The sequence below is a fragment of the Hibiscus syriacus genome, unplaced genomic scaffold (genome assembly GCF_006381635.1).
Source record: "Hibiscus syriacus cultivar Baekdansim isolate YM2019G1 unplaced genomic scaffold, ASM638163v2 tig00012420_pilon, whole genome shotgun sequence".
Classification (NCBI taxonomy): Eukaryota; Viridiplantae; Streptophyta; class Magnoliopsida; order Malvales; family Malvaceae; genus Hibiscus; species Hibiscus syriacus.
Window position 1 is genome coordinate 95,900 of NW_024062275.1, and position 17,535 is coordinate 113,434.

The 17,535-nt window shown below is 34.4% G+C and overlaps 1 protein-coding gene across 1 annotated transcript; it reads left to right on the plus strand.

Annotated features, from left to right (window-relative positions):
* Positions 1 to 6,890: 6,890 nt before the first annotated feature.
* LOC120205395 (protein BOLA4, chloroplastic/mitochondrial-like) lies at positions 6,891 to 16,087 on the plus strand. The gene is made up of 3 exons (XM_039205283.1): positions 6,891 to 7,190; positions 8,691 to 8,758; positions 15,727 to 16,087. The coding sequence occupies exons 1-3, from the start codon at positions 6,891 to 6,893 to the stop codon at positions 15,878 to 15,880; spliced, it is 522 nt and encodes a 173-aa protein (XP_039061214.1). The 3' UTR covers positions 15,881 to 16,087.
* Positions 16,088 to 17,535: the final 1,448 nt, after the last annotated feature.

Genomic DNA, 17,535 nt, shown 5'->3' on the forward strand with positions numbered 1-17,535 from the left:
ATGAGCTAGGTGTTATGAATATAAATGATGATATAATTATGTACAATAAATTAGGGAATTATGATCTAGGTGTTTATATGTCTATAAAAAGATATAAGAACAATATATAAGCTACGAAATAGGAACTGTGGGATTTTAGTGCTATATAATATTATCTATGTGATTAAGTACAAATGTGATATCCATATATGACAATGATTTGTTGAAATGTATGAAAATGTGATATGATCTACGAGATAATAAATCATGTGAACTATATGGAAGTGATTTGTGTGAACATGTCTGATATGTCTTACATGATATGCATGATGTCACAAGAAATGACATGAGCTATGTGATTACATGATTATAAGAGATCAGACGTGCGATAAGAGATAAGTGTTATGAATGTGTGAATATGAAATGACATAAATAATAATGCCCATGTTATGTGTCATGAGAGCTAGGGGTATAGTTGGCATGCCAAGTCGATGGTCTACGCTGTCCTTCGGGATATATATGTATTCCTTGGAACATGTGTGATGTCTTTTGAGACACATACTTGATCCTTTGTATATGTATTCCTTGGAACATGTGTGATGTCTTTTGAGACACATACTTGATCATTTGTATATGTCTATGATTCTTAAGGAATTTTCTACGTGGTCCTTAGGGACATTTTATATGGCACTTCGGTGCAATTCTATGTGGCACTTCGGTGCATTTATACGAGCTGTGGTGACAACATTTGTGCACAATCTCTATAGACTCACATATCTATAGTTCTCATAGATGTACATGGGCTAATAAAGAAATACAAACAAATACATGATATGTAATGTACATGTTTTGCTATGTGAAATGTAATATATGTTATATGTAATGTCGAATATATTAATTGTTAAATGAATGCTATGATTGTTACGAAGTTAAGTATAAGAATAGATAACTAAAAGATATAAATGGATGGAATATTGATTATGAAATGAGGCTATTGATAATTAGGATAAGATTTATCTATTTGTATGCATGTGATTATATGGAATGTTATATTGATTTGTATGATATTATTGTATGATATGTTCATGCATGGTTAGGAATTAGAGTTTCAATTATGAGTTTTATATGCCTCACTAAGTCTTCGACTTAGCGTGTGAGTGTCTCATACGTAGGTTTTGGAAAGCACGAAGAGAAGTTAAGAGGAGCAAGACAGGTCAACATCTTCCTTACAAAGTTTAGATTAAAAAAGAAATGTTTGATATGTATTTTATTCTTTTAGATGTAGTTGGCATGTAATATAAATGATTTGAATTGTATGTGCTCTGATAAGTGTGAAACATTTTATTTTAAAATAATATGAAGTTTTATTTAATGGGGATTTTTTCATTATTTTGAACCAGTAAAAGTTTAAAAGTTGATATGACACCTCGGACTCAGATCCGGGTCGGATACGGGTTGGGGTGTTACAATCGATGCAATAAATCATTGAAGAGTAAAACTCTACTCAATTCGAAAAATCAATTTTTAAAAAAAATTTGAGTTATTCGAGTCAATTCGAATTATCAATTCAGTTTTTGAGTTCGAGTCGAGTAGATATTTTGAAATTCCGAGATACTTGAAAAACTAAAAATCTAACTAAATATTTTGACAGTTTTACAATTTAGTCATTGATTTCATTATTCTTTCAATTCCTCCTTCATTGTATAATACATATATGTTTTCAATTCCTCTTTTTTATAATATTTTTTTTATTTTCTAATTTAATCCCTCAATTTTTTAATAATTTTCTTGTTTTTAAATTCATCCTTTATTTTAGGCTCAATACAAAAATAAGTGCTTTAACTTTATCTCGAAAAGCGTTTTAGTGCTTAAAGAATTTTCGCTAAAAATAGGAGCCTAACGTTTTCTTCGTTACCATTTTGGGTGTCGGACGTTAACTACCGTTAAAATCCCAGTTAAGTGACACGTGTCATTTTATGATATTTTTAAAAAATAATTTTAGATGAAAATATTTTTTTTTAAAATGAACAGTGTCATCACCTAACCCCCCGCATTTCCCTCCCCCTTCTCCATCCCCTCTTTTATCCCTTTTCCTCATTCCCTGCCACATCCAAAGTCTGACTGCCACGATGTCGACCAAACGACAAATGATCGACCACCACATCCAATCAAACGGTTGATTACCACGATCGATCTAAGGGATTTTTATGGTTTCGAAACACTAAAATGAAAATTTTTAATTACTCCATTTTTGTTTGTTCGATTGGTTGCGAAAGTATGGGGCTTATGGTCATCGGTGGTTGGCTAGTCACACGCCGTTGCGTGTTAGGTCGACTGATAGCGTTAGCGAAGACCGATGGTGGCGACCGGTGGTGACAAAGGGATTAAATAAAAGTTTTAAAAATTTGTAGTTATTTTTAGGCTTAATAGAAAAATAAGTGCCTAAAAAATGTATCGAAAAACGTTTTAGTGCCTAAAATTTTTTTCGTTAAAAATAAGTGCCTAAAGTTTTCTTCGTTACTTTTTTAGGTATTTACCGTTAAGCGACACGTATCACGTATATTTTTTTTAAAATGAAATATTATTTAAAACATTTTAACAAAATCTAAATGTGACATATGTCACTTAATGGGTTTTTTTAATGGTAGACATCTAAAAGTGTAACTGAGAAAATTTTAGGCACCTAATTTTAGCGAAAAATTCTTCATGCACCAAAAGTTATTTTTAGTATAGTTTAGTCACTTATTTTTATATTAAACCTTATTTTTAAGATTTGAAAAAATATGTTTTAAAAACAATTTTTTATTTTAAATAATTTTTTGAAATTTTCAGAACGTGACACGTGTCACTTAACCACCAAATTTAATAGTGATTGACGTCCGAACATGTAATGGAGAGAATGTTAGGCATATATTTTTAGCGAAAAATTCTTTAAGCACTAAAACGTTTTTCGAAGAAAAGTTTAGGCCCTTATTTTTGTGTTAAGCATTTATTTTAAGTCTCTTTTTTTACCAAATGTGATCCACATGCTCATATACCACAATAGAATACATTTGTAACTTCAATTTCTACTTTTTTTTAACTTTAATACTATAGTTAGAGAAAGTCGAAAAATTGAAACAAATCCTTGCCATAATACTATAAATATTTATAATAAAATTCGTATAGAACTCGAATAACTCGACTCAAATTTCTTAAACTCGACTCGAAAAAATTTCAAGTTAAGTTCGAGTTGTAAAATACGACTCGTCAATTTGAATAACTCGAATTTTTTTTATTCGACTTGACTCAATCGAATGCTCGTCCCTATATGTACACATTATGATAAGGGTTAATCACAAGTTCTACACAAACATTAGTTTAGGGGTACTAATGGGAAAATAATATGGAAAGTACATAATTGATAGTCAAAATTATTAGGCACAGCGGAAAGAGCCAACAGTTGGGGAATGCTCCCGTGCTGCAGCCTTAATATACAAAAAAAAGCAATACCGGTTTTGTTATTGTTTAAATAACAAAACCGATAAAAAATGTTTGAAAACATTATTAGACGCTATCAATTTTGTTATTATTGGACGTTTTAACCGAATTTTTGCAAAAATGACCGGAAACATTATTAGGCGCTAAAAAATGACCGAAAACATTATTAGGCGCTATCAGTTTTATTATTATTGGGCACTTTTACCGGAAATGTTAAAAAAATGATGTTTTAGGTAATAATAATAATTTTTAGGTAATTTGTTACCGGTTTTATTATTTCAACAATAACAAAACCAGTAACACCTTATTTTAGCCTTATATTAAGGTGTCACATTGTAGAACTTCCCACCAACAGCTGCAATCAATGAAATTAAAACATCAACGGCCGACGATGTAAACGAAATTAGAGTTAAAAAAAAGATGTGGCGATACAGTTCCAAGCAGGGTTTCAAATAGCGGACCGCTAACGTATAGTGGCCGCTAATTCGCGATCACGCTATTGTCCGAAATCGATATTGTTGATTTAGCGGTGGATAGCGGAATCACGTCGATAGCGGTCTGCCACACCCGTAATTTAATATGTAACAGGGAATAACGCCGACAACAGAACACTATTACCATTTTTCAACTGTTGCTATAAAAAATAAAAAGAATGAAAAAAGCTAGAATTCTCAATAAAAAATGCAAAGCTCATCAAGCAAAAATAGATAAGGAAGAAATCAAAAAAGCTCTATAAACTTAAAAACCAAAAATAAAAACAGAGAGCACATCCAGCAAGACTCACCATTCACGCAAAGATCAAACCGGAGAAGAAATTGAGCAGCAACGGAACGAGCTTCATATTCCATTTGAGAATGTAAGAAATCAAGAAAAGCAAAAGTTTTCATCTCTAGATCTAATTCTCTCAACCACCGATGAATATGGTGGAGTTGATGCTATTGGAGAAGAAAACACGAAGAAACAGGGAGAAAGGAGAGAACAGTGGGTGGGGTGTTGTTGGGGAGAGTTTAGATTAAAATTTTTTAAGGTTTATTGGGCTTAAAACATAATCCACTTTATATTCCTATTTCCCATATTTAATTTTTTAAGGGATATATTAATTTGTCGTCCCTACTACTTTTTTGAATTTATAATTTAATCATTAGTTTAAAATATAAATTTTAATTTTAATTAATTTAATCATAATTTCAATCATTTAAATAATAATGTATTCACAATGTTATCATTAATTAAATATCTTATCATATTAACGGATTTTTAACGTCTTCTATTTAGTTAAACAATATATATATCATTTTCACTTAAAAACATTCAAAAAGTTATTAAAAATGATTCATTATAATTATAATTATTATGTTTTAGAGTAGTGTGAAATTTAAAATAATTCATGACTGTGACACCCACAATAACCACAATGACATCCGTTATATTCGCAATCACAAAAAACACGACAGCATATGCTATTTAAATACATGGTTCCAATAAGGTGGTTTAACATTTTGTTAGATTTCCAAAGGAACAGGTTTCTCTGTCATGTGTCATCCATTAAATTTCCATTTGGCATCTGTCCCCATCTCATGGCCGTGAAAATCCATTCCCTCATTCGGTTTTTGCTCTTTTTCTTCCGTGTGGAATTTGGCTATGTTTTAATGTTTTTATATTTTAATTTGTAGCCCTCATCCATATGGCTTCGTGTTGTTGTTGGTTATGACGTTAGTCTAGCGTAATCAAGGTCTCCTGTTCGAGCCCGAGCGACCCCAGTTTTCTTTTCCCCCGAAAACGTCGAAACATGCTATGAGAATTCATGGAACCGAAACTATTAATATTTCGGAATTAGAATTGAAAAACGGAACGAAACATGAATATTTAGGAATATAATTGCAAGTCCATGGGTTTCCTGAATAATGAAGTTAAAACTCTATCGTTGACGTAACCTCCTGCAGATAAACATTGTGTAATTAGCTGAGCATGCATTTGAGTTTGATGTTTTGTTTTGTATCATGGCTTCTGGATCCTTCTTGACTTGCCTACCACAAAGTTGTTTAATGCCGAATTGCTAACCACATTGGCTTCACATGGGCCATGCAAGTCATCAAATCTTTCCCAAAAGCTCCGGTTGGGTGACTCAATATGTTCCTCCACACGTCCTGCTGATGCTCAACCACTGTTCGTTTTGACCCATGTTTCATTTAACCCAACTTGCCTCACCAGGTAGTATCCATCTCATCTGTTTAAGCACCCGCAATTCTTTTTCTTTCCCCTGTTATCACTCGTTTTAATGTTTCTAGTGACATCTTTTGGAGTGATCCCGATGATAAAATGAAATGTTATTTTTTCTAATTATGTATGCATAAGTTTGATAATAAGGGGTTGTTTGTTTGCCTCTTAATGGAACCGTTCAGCATTCATCGCGTTTGTTTCGCACATCTGAATGATTCAGTGCTGACTGATTCATCAAAACAGTGCTGAATGATTCATCACAGAAGTCCATTTTGAATGATTCAGAGTCATTATCAAACAATATATCACATTCAGAGCTAATTCATACAGAGCCTCTGAATTATTCAATATTTGAATCATTCAACGCTTAATCATTCTGAAGTAAATAAACAACCCCTAAATCTTTTATTTTTAGAAAAAAAATTAATGTTTATAATACAACTTACACTTTGGTTCAAAATATCATATTTACACAATAATTGTCATTATTAAAAAGGCCTAAATTCCATCAACGAGTGCTGTTACAAGTGGTTGAGATTTAAGAATTTGAGTTTATAATGTCAAATTCGAATTCTACCACCATCACTCTTGGTGTACAATCTGTAAATTCTTATATAAATCTCAATTAGAACTTAGGTATACTCTGGCTCTGGATTGAGAGGACCATACCTAAACTTTTATGTACACAAAAAAACCCTAAATTCCTATGCCTCCATAACCTGGAGCAAGTAAATAATAAAAATAGAACCTCATTTTGCACTTTGTATATTATAGTTATGCTTCTAATGAATGTTCTCAAGTAACCAACTAGGGAGCGACTAATGTGATTTTGATAAATTGAAGAAGTGTCGAAAAATTAAGTTTTGAAAGAGTAAATGTTAAATTTAAATTACATATTTATTTCGTATTTTAATTGAAATTAAATATTTAACATAATCATATTATTTGATAAATATATATTTTTTAAATAAAAGATTTTTTCTTAAGTGATAAGTATATCTTTATTTATTATTTTTCACATGGTTTTTATTAAAGATAAAATCAATTCGCTTTTATTCGACTTAATCTAATGAATTAACCCATTTTCTCACACCACTAGGCCCAGCCCATGAAACCCTTAACCAGAAGTACCACCCATTTTCCTCTCCAAATCATAAGCCGAAGATCATCCCCGAACGAGAAGAAACCATCTTCACTCTGAGCTTTCTCCAATGGCCAAGGCTATTTTAACAACTCGTCCTTACATCTTCTCATCAGCTAAAACCAATCTTTTCCTTAACTATTTCCCACTTCTTTCCAACTCCAGCAAAGACACGTTCTTGGCAATCAAAAACCATCTCAACCCAAGCTTGTTTTCATCTTCCACCATCAATAAACCAGTCAACAACAATGGTGTTGTTTCAAAAACTAGGCCTGGAATTTTGGGTCACCGCAGGTTTTCCATAAAGGCCACTCATTTTAACGATCCTGGCTCTTTTGACTCCCCTCTCATGCAATCTATGGAGAAAAAGGTGCTGACTTTTCCACCCTCTTTCCTTCCTCCGTTGGATTTTATTCAGATTTCAAAATTTTCTCACTATGGCATTGATATTTAGTTGTTTCTGCTTAGCCTGGGAAATGACATATATTGTTTTTTCAGTGTTACTCGAATTTCTTTTTTTCTTTTTAATTATTTGAATTTCTCTTAATGCCGATAGCTTGAATAATTTACCATAGGCTCTTGGGTTTAATTTGTTGTCAAGTTGATCAACTAATGGTTACATAAAACAATTTCTGTGGTTAAGGTCTTATTTAAAAGGAAAAAAAGGTATTTTTATGAAGTATGAAAATAAATAAGCGGCTTTTTAAATTATTTTGGTCTCTTTAAGTTAACAAATGCAAAGGAAGACATGGAACAAGATTCATGTTATTGGATTTCTATGCTTTGATGATCTTTATTTAAGATTGAAAGAGTTTAATCTTCATTAGAAATGGTGTATGTAAAGCTTGTTGGAGAGGAAGGAAATATTACTAGTTACTGATTGATCATTGTCTAAGGTTCCACCACCCTTGTTACAGTGGGGGTGCGTCCAACCGGACTCTCAAATGGAGTGTAAAGCTAATTTCATAGAAACGCTATTACTATAGAAACTTTATATCCTTGTTGGCCCTTGTAGTAATTTAAAGCATTCTTACCTTTAATTCAAAACAAAAAGGGAAGGTGACTATATATTGCCCCTTTCCATCTGCAGTCAAAACTATTCATTACATGTAGTTCTACCTATGGCTTAAGAAAATCCTAATGCGATCTTCATTCAAGCCCTCATCATGCTTTCAAAGAATTGCATTCTCATGGTTAGTAGGACCTTCACCTTTCAACAAAAAAATCAGCGACTGGGAAAAGGTTGCGTTCATCATTTTTAAAACTTGGGGTATCAAAGGAAAAGTCCCTGTTCATGTTAAGAAATATTGCCCAGTTGTTTCGGTGCGATCCTAGTTATAGCATCTGAAATATTTTTAGATTGTTATATTAGCTGCAATTAACTATTCGAAAGCCCTATTAGCCCCTTGATCTCAAATAACATATCTGTTTGATAACAAGTCCAATTTCAATAATATCTCTGAGTCGGATAGTCACCCCTTATGAAATAGTCAAAACACACACACCGGTGACATTCTTCCAATGAGTCTTTAGAATAATCACTATTAACTTTTAATGTGTTGAAGTTATCTATGAGATGACCATTTATAGGAGAAAATGTTATTCCTTCGCTTCTGGTAGCTATGTTGGACCTTTACAACAATTACATAGTTTTGATAAGGCTTTGTATTGGACCAAGATGTACGTGGTGACAGCAAATCGTAGCATGGCTGAAGTATAAAAATAAGACTAGTTTTGTTAGAAAGGAAATTTTTTCCCTGCGATAGATGATGCTTTAATACTGTTGATTAATGCTTGTTAATAGAGAGTTTATTTCATTTATGCTTTGTCTTTGAACTTATTCAAGCTAATGATTAATTTGCTTCTACAGATCAAGGAACATTTAAATGCAGAATCAGTTACCGTAAAAGATGCATCTGGAGATGGCCGACATGTTTGGTAAGATGTTTTCACTAGTTGAATTGGTTGATTTGCCTAAACAAATTACTAAGAGGTGCATTGGCTTATCATATACGCATAGGTCAGTATGAGTGAGAGAGTCAGTAAAGTAGAGAGAGACAGGAGAAAGGTCAATCCTCCTCCGGCGTGAGTTGGACGGTGTTCGTTGATAATCTTAGCAAGAGAATCTCAAGAAGAGAGTTAAGAGATTTATTTTTTTCCCAAGGTCATGTGGTTAGAGTTTTCATTCCAAATGAGACGAACAAACCAAAGTATAAATCCTACTTGTTTGCCTTCGTTTAGTTTGATAATGAAGTAGGAATGAGAAAGGCAGTCGAAAATTTAAATGAGATATGGTTAGATGGGAGGAAAGTTTTTGTTGGAGTTGCAAAATATCATAAAGATCGTTCAAGGTTTGGAGGGTCAGCTAAGGCTCCAACTGGTGCTTCAAAGAAGATAACAGAAGGAAATTCCAATCCTATCGAGAGAGCTCAGCACACGAGAAGCATAAGGGATGATAGGTCATATAAGGATGCTTTGATGATGAACATCCCGCATAGAAGAGCTTTGAAAGATATAGAGAATAAAAATGATGCTTCAGAGAGGGGGAAAGGAAACAAGAATATTTGGTAGATGCATATTCCTTCTGATCATTCATCCTGGGTAAAAAGATCACTGACGGGCATAGTAAAACAAGCGTTTGAATTGGAGTTGGTGCAAAGCGCTTTGGCTAAAGAAGGTATCAAAGTTCAGATTGCAAGCTGGGGTTACATTTGGAAATCTTGTGTTATTATATTCAAGTCAGATGAGGAGATGGAGACTTGGATGAAAAGGAGTGAGTTATGCTTCTGGTTTGATAGACTGGAACCTCTTTTGAATGAAAGAGCTGTGCCAATGGCTTTTTGTTTGGTGGAGCTCTATGGTGTTCCATTATTATGTTGGCAATAAGCTTTTTTAGAAAAGCTAGCGGGGAGGTGGGGGACTGTGGATGGTATTCAGGATTCGACAAAAAACAAGGAGGACCTCTTGGCTGTGAAAATTCTGATTAGGGTGGCAAGCCCTTTTAATGTTCTGGAAGTGATCATTTTAGGATCGTATGGAAGATCCTACAAGGTGAAAATTAAGCTGGTTCGACTTCTATCTATTATGGTTTTTTCTCAAGTTCCACACCGGAAAATTTTTTCGATGGAGGAGAAACTGCATCAGAGTCGTCGGAGATGAAAGAAGACAACTTAAAGTCAACTGATAAGACATGTCCTGTTCGGTTGGTTGAGGAAGCACCCAAGAGAATTGACAGCTGGATGGATCAGGGAACTACTCCCGCTTTTGTTGAATTTGGAAGAGGATATCAGTCTCCTAGAAGAAGCAGGGATAGGAAAAGCATTAATGAAGGGATGTCAGATTTGCACAGTTTTGGGAGTTTTAAAAAGGGAGAGTTTGCAGGTTAGGGTTTAAGGAATTTGAATAATTCAAATTGTAATTCTCAGGCCCAAACAGATGAAAGTAGTGAACCCATTTCCCCAATAAAGAAGTTAATTCCTGCGGGTCCAGTAGTTCACATTTCCGGGCTTCGGTTTCCATTAAATAACCAGTGTTTGATTCCTCCAAGCAGTCCGAAGGAGGCAGTAAATAAGGGGATCCAGTCCAGTGAAATAGTAGTGGAGGGTGGTCTTAATTTTACAGCATTGAACTCAACTAATGTGGGGTCTGTGGAAGGTAATAATTTGTTAACCTTGGGGGGTATTTTTCAGAATCGTTCAGCAGATACTATTTCGATGAAGAGTGCTCCGGTAGGAAGGATGATAAGAAGTTTTAAGAGAGTTTATAAAAGATCTAGGGAGAGAAACATTTGGCTCAGTAGTGTGCAGGATTTCAAATCTCAAACAGAAGGGGTTTCAATCACACAGAATGATAGTGCTGTTATTTTAAGATATGGACAATCTGAAATTGCAGAGGATGATCAAAACTCAGAAGAGGATTGTGAAGATGTGGGAAATAGAAGATTTAAAAGGAGATTTCAAAAGTTTTTGATTATGGATGCTTTAGAACAGGCTAGTGTCTCCACAATTTCATCCACTGCTTTTCCTTAGTTATTAAAGGAAGCTCTTACAACTTGGGAAATTAGCAAGATGTTAGGTATATCATTTAAAGAAGGGAATGAAGCTTTCTTGGATAAAATCATGAAATTAGAGGAAGGTTTGAGTGGGTTCAGTTGAGTAGGTTGATAAGCTGGGGAAGAGATTTATATTAGCATATTACCATGAAACCAAAGATAGTAATATTGTCATGGAATGTCAGGGGTTTGGGGAAAAAAAGCATCGAGCTGTTTAAAATAGTCTCTGAGAAGAATTCATCCTTTCTTTTTTTGCAAGAAACAAAAGTGGAGGTATGTCCAAGGTCTTTTTTGAGAAGAAGTGGTCTAAACAATCTTCAAGGGTATGTTGAATCGCCAGCAGAAGGTTCATCAGGGGGTTTATTAAGTTGTTGGGATGATAGTGTTTTTGAGGTAGAAGATAGACAAATTCATAGGATATTTATTGCTATTTTAGGGAAATTCAAAATAAATCAATTTGAGTGTGGGTTTATTAATGTATATGGCCCTTCGGTGGAGGAAGAAAAAGTAGATTTTTATGAGGAGCTCTGCTTGTTTTTGAATGGTATTAGTATTCCTTTTTGTGTAGGAGGGGATTTTAATGTTTATTTAACAGAAGAGGAGAAGGATGGTAGAGCACAAAACAGAATTTCGATGGAGATTTTGAGGCAGTTTGTTCATCAATCGGGTTTAATTGATTTTCCATTAACGGGGAGAAGATTTACTTGGGGTAACAACCGGGAAGACCCTACTGATGTCAGATTGGATAGGTTTTTGCTGAGTATTAATTTTTCATCTGCATTCTCGGATATCACCCAACATCTACTTCCAAGATCTATTTCTGACCATAATGCAATATTGCTTAAGAGTGGGGGTGATAATTGGGGTAAAAAAATCTTTCAGGTTGTTCAATTATTTGATGAATGAGGACGGGTTTGATGAGCAGGTTGTTGCTGCTATTAAAGATTGTAAGAAAGCTAACAGAAGAGCTGGTATTTTGAGCATGATTAGAAGTTCAAATTCAGCTATTAAAAGATGGTCTGGAAGGAGAGATCACTTTCCAGCTTCTGCCATTTCTGATTTAGAAGTAAAGATTCATCAATTAGAGCAGAATTTTCAGACAAAGCAGGTTGTGAGGGGTACAGACAGTGTTGCTGAATTGCGTTCTCTAAGATCAGAATTGTGGAAATTATACAGGATTAAGGAGCAAATTTGGATTCAGAAATCAAGAGTGAAATGGATGAAAGAAGGTGATCGGAATACAAAATTTTTTCACACTTGTGCCACAATTAGGAGGAGGTTGAATTTAAATGCTCTCAAAGTGAAATATGAAATCATTTATGACCCGATTCTCATCAAGGCAAGTGTCCGTGATCACTTTGTTGAAACTTTTAATTTCCAGTATACTCTGGAAGTGGAAGACATCAAGCTGAATTTTTCAAGAATTTCTTTAGAGCAGAGTATAAGCTTAGAAAAAAGGTTTACGGAAGAAGTTTGGGAGGCTTTGAATTCATGTGATAGTAACAAAGCGCCAGGGCGGATGGGTAGAATATGGGATTTTTCAAAAGGTTTTGGTCCACTTGGGTAAAAATTGGGAGCATGGTATTAATCACATTCATAACCCTCATCCCTAAGGGTTCAAACATTGGTGGCTTAGATGATTTCATACCTATTAGTTTAGTAGGTGGATTGTACAAGATCCTTTCGGAATGTCTTTCGAGAAGGTTGAGATGCTGCATGATTGATGTTACCTGGCCGACAAATCTTGGATTGTTCTTTTATAGCTAATGAAGGAATAGATTTTTGGAGGAAGAAAGGATTGAAGGGTTGCGTGTTTAAGGTAGATTTCAGGAAGGCTTATGACAGTGGATTGGGATATTCTTTTTAAAGTAATGGACAAAATGGGTTTTGGAATAAAATGGTGCAGCTGGATAAGAAAATGTGTGACCACAGCCTCGGTCTCAGTGTTGGTTGTTGGTGTGCCAATAGAGGAATTTTCAATGGCAAGAGGACTTAGACAGGGTTGTTCACTGTCCCCATTATTGTTTAATTTTATAGGAGAGCTCCTTCATCTATTGCTTCTCAAGGCGGTTTCTTCGGGGTTGTTAATGGTTTGGTTGTAGGCAAAGAAGAAGGTTCTTACATGCTATCCCATCTACAATTTGTAGACGACCTTATAATTTTTTGTAATGCATATAAGACGGATATCTTAAACGTTAAGAGAGTTCTACGGGTTTTTGAAATTATGTCCGGTCTTCAGCTTAATCTCAGCAAAAGCAAATTATTTGACATTAATATTATTGATGAAGAGGTCAAGGAGTAGGCGGGGACCTTGGGTGTGCAGTTGGTACTTTCCCTTTTGATTATTTAGGGTTGTCGCTTGGAGCAAATAGGAACTCTTATGCTCTGTGGGATCCGGTTGTGCTAAAATTTTTCAAGCAGCTTTCGGGTTGGAAGGCAAAATCTCTTTCTTTGGCAGGGATAATGGTTTTATTGAAATCTGTATTATGCTCTCTACCTATATATTATTTGTCTATGTTTAAAATTCCAGTAGCAGTGAATTCTAAGTTGCAATCCATCATTATCGATTTTTTGTGGGGAGGAGGGACAGAATCTAAGAAAATACATTGGGTCAACTGGTCAACAGTGTGTAAATCAAGAAGTTGTGGTGGTCTGGGTGTGTTGAATCTTATTTTTATGAATAGGGCCTTATTAGAGAAATGGTTTTGGAAGTTTGCTAATGATAGCGATTCAATTTGGAAGAAGATGATTTGCTCTAAATATAATCAGAACACTAATCTGATTTTTTTTATCTAGCAAATTACCAACTAATGCTTCTTGGATTTGGAAATCGGTGGTTAATAATCATTTTAAAGATGATGAGTTTGGTGTTAATGTTCGTAGCATGTTTCAATTCAAAGTGGGTAATGGGGAGAGAATCAGGTTTTGGTTTGATATTTGGGCTCTAGATCATCCTTTGAAGACTGTTTTCCCGAGAATATTTTCTCTTTCTTCGAATCAGTTTGGGATATTAAATGAATTTGGTGAGTTCAATTCATCAGGGTGGTCTTGGTATGTTCAGTTGAGAAGTAACCTATGTGATTGGGAGCTAGAACAATTTTCAAATTTACTAGCTATCATTCATAATTTCAGCCTATCCCAAGAGTCTAGAGATGGTCTGATTTGGAGAGGGAATGGGGAAGGCATTTTTTCTGTTAACTCTTGCATGAAGACTTGTTTTCTTGAATCGGTATAAGACAATTTTTGGGTGAAATGTATTTGGAGGAGGTTGGTGCCTCCAAAAGTAGAAACTTTTATGTGGCAACTAGCGCATCAGAAATTGGTAGTTAAGTTTGAGCTACAAATCATAGAAGTTTCGGGGATTGTTGATATTTCTTGTCCTTTGTGTAAAAGAGAGATTGAATCTGTTCCTCACCTATTTTTCTCTTGCACGGTGGCATGGTTCCTTTGGAATAAGTTTTTGAATTTTTGGAAAATTAGTTCGGTTCTTCATGTTAATGCTCAAGGTTTTTTAATTGCTTGGAATGATATGATGCCTTCTTCTTCTGTTTGGTCCTTAATTTCGGGAGCAGTGCTTTGGACCATTTGGAAATTCAGAAATGCAGTGGTGTTTGAAGGAAGATCCTTGGATCGGATAGAGTTATTTTTCATGGCTAGGCTAAGGGTTGCTTCTTGGTTCTTAGCTAAGTTCAACGAGATTACTATTACTAAAGACTCCTTGATTAGTGATCCATCTATTGGAGATTGTTGATGTACTTCCAGAAATTCGGCTCCTAAAATTGTGTCTTGGATTCCTCCTCCAAAGGGTTATCTAAAATTGAATGTAGATGCAGCAGTTTCCAAAGATTGGCGAAAAAGCGGTGTAGGTGGTTTACTTAGAGATGAGGCTGGCGAGATGAAGGGTTCTTTCAAAGAATCTGCTGGTCCAGGCCTTCCAACTTTGCTGGAGCTTATTGCCATCAAGATAGGTTTACTTATCTTTAAGCCTATTCTTCAGAGGTTTAAGAATCGGTGGATTGTTGAATCTGATAACAAACTTGCTGTGGATTGGGTTAAGAATTTAGATAGTGTCCTGGTGTTTTTCTTGATCTAGTGAAAGATATTGATGCCATGATAAGAGTATTGGAGGGTGCTATCAGATGGGTTGACAGAACAACTAATATAGAAGCTGATAGTTTAGTTAAGGCTGGTATTGGGTAGTTATTGTTTGTTGGGTTAGGTTGTCGTTTAATTGAGTGTAAGATGTGTTGTTTGGTGTGTTTCTGGTTGTTTTTGTAAGGGGATTGTTTGTTTTAAACATTATGTAATCTTTTACTTATTAATGAATTTTGAGGGAATCTTTTCCTCCTTCCGCTGATTAAGGAACATTGATTGGTGTTCCGTTAATAATGAAGGGGTTTTTTAACGAGGTTTCCACTTCCTATAAAAAAAAAGAGGTGCATTGGCTTCTTGTTTCATTTTCAATACTTTTTTTCCGGAACTTCTTGAATGTTAGGGTGAATCCACACGATTAGTTGACATTCTTTCTCGGAGTAATCTTAAGTAATTTATGAGATTCTTTGTTATCAAATATCAACAAAAATTCCTTCTCAGTTATTTAGTTTTGCAGCAATGCCTATAATTCGTTTACATGGACTCAAATGTAAGTGCCAGATTACTGGCATGTGTGTTACATAGTATGTTCCTTAAAGTTTTCCTATGTATTTAGAGAATCATCTCTGTACTCATGTCCAAGTATGCTTCGCTTGCTAGCGCTTAAATAAAGAGTCGGAGTAGTATATGATTTGTCGATTCTAGTGTGCTTTTCTTCGTAGTTTGCAGAATTTCTAAACTGTATTTATCTCGGATATTGCAGCATCGATGTCGTCTCTTCAGCATTCGAAGGACAATCAGCTGTGAATAGGCAGAGGATGGTTTACAAAACCATATGGGAGGAGCTGCAAAACACAGTGCATGCAGTAGACCAGATGAGTACTCGAACCCCTGATGAAGTAGCGAGTCAGAAGTGATGAAAAGTATTTGCCAATATTTCCAACCTAAAACCGAACTCCTAATAAGTCTCCTTTAATTCCCCGCTTTACGAAAAGGGTCTTCATGCTACTAGCAGTTTGTATCTTCATCTCCTTTGAAGTCTATTTACCTTGACAATAAAAAAACTTAGGGTAGAATTTATCGCCTGCAAAGCATAGACTAGAAAAACGAAAGACCCGAATTTACTTCACTTGGCTTTTACAGGTACAATTGCTACCAAACTCTGATTGTTCACATTGTTTTTCGTTAGAGGTGTTCAAGGGTTGGATATTAAATGTTTGAATCAGAGTCTGATCCATTCATGTTTAGAGCTTAGAGGATGAGAAAATTATACAATCAATTCATAATATTTCGAGTTTCTGAAAATTTATTTATTCATTTTTTTCCCAAAGGAAAACCGGCCTCATTAAAAATCCCTCCTAAGCAACACAAGGTGTTGGCGCCCAACTGCATAAATCAAATAACCATACATTGTTTGTCATCTCTAAAGAGATAATCTCGGACAAACCGAGTCAAAAAAATAATGAAGACAAGGATATACAAGCCCATTTGACCAAAGTTTATATGTTGAAAAAATTAGGATGCTACTGCGTGAAATATAGATGTTTTTATAGTGGTTAGTAAAGTTGTCAACAGACGGCTTTGACAAAGTTATCAGTAGATAAGGACGATTTTAGAAAAGTCTCCAAAATATGAGGACAACTTTAGCAAAGCCCCCGATAGTTGCTTTTACTTCATTTTTCTCTCTTCTTGATTCTAAATTGTAAAGAAATGAAAATGAAGGACTAAAATATTTCTTATATAAATAAGCATTAAGTGAATTTTGGATTTCTTCCTTAAATTCATAATATTTCATTTTACTATAGTGTTTTTTATAAAATTTTATTTTAATCCTTATATTTTCAATTTTCTTTTAATTTGGTCTTAAAATGCCAAAAAAAGAAGAAGAAGAAAATAGAGCAAAGTCTCTTTTGGGCTGTGGCTTTTGACGACTCTTTTGCAAAATCAATTTTAGTTGTTGACGAGTTTCATAAAATATATTAAAAACTTGAAACTCGTCATATAAAATGGAACAAAATTATATAAAACTTGTTATGCTCAGACGACGAGTTTCATTTTTTTAACTTCCTTTTGAAACTTGTCATGTCCAATTTAACAAATATTCTAGGTAACATATAATCATCAAACACTCTTAATTTTCAATTTTCCCCCACCTGGCCTATTTAGCCAACGAAGCTTTTATTTTCTTTCTTATTCTGGTTTCTTAAATCATTTTTTCCATATTAAATGAGTAAAATTATATAAGAAATCTTTGAGGTGATGTTATTGAAATCTTGGGAGATAATTATATTAAAATCATATGTATCAAGTGATTAAAATTATTTTTAAGAACAAGATTTTCAACCATCGACGATAAGGTTATGTTTTCTGTTCTTCAGATATATCCTCCACAAGTAAGCTTATTTTTTGTGTGTGAATTAATCACTGGTTTCCGATCTATTGATCGACTAATCTAAATCGGGTTTTGCATAGGTTAGGGGTGAGCGAAACTCGACTCGACTCGAAAAACCGAATTTTTCTACTCGATTCGACTCGAAAAAACTCGACTCGAATTGACTTCGAGTTATAATTT

Bases quoted from the DNA above. Each gene is read 5' to 3' on its own strand.
- LOC120205395 (XM_039205283.1), top strand. From the start codon at position 6,891: ATGGCCAAGGCTATTTTAACAACTCGTCCTTACATCTTCTCATCAGCT. The intron at 7,191-8,690 runs GTGCTGACTTTT...TTGCTTCTACAG, and splicing joins TGCAATCTATGGAGAAAAAG to ATCAAGGAACATTTAAATGC. The intron at 8,759-15,726 runs GTAAGATGTTTT...CGGATATTGCAG, and splicing joins GGAGATGGCCGACATGTTTG to CATCGATGTCGTCTCTTCAG.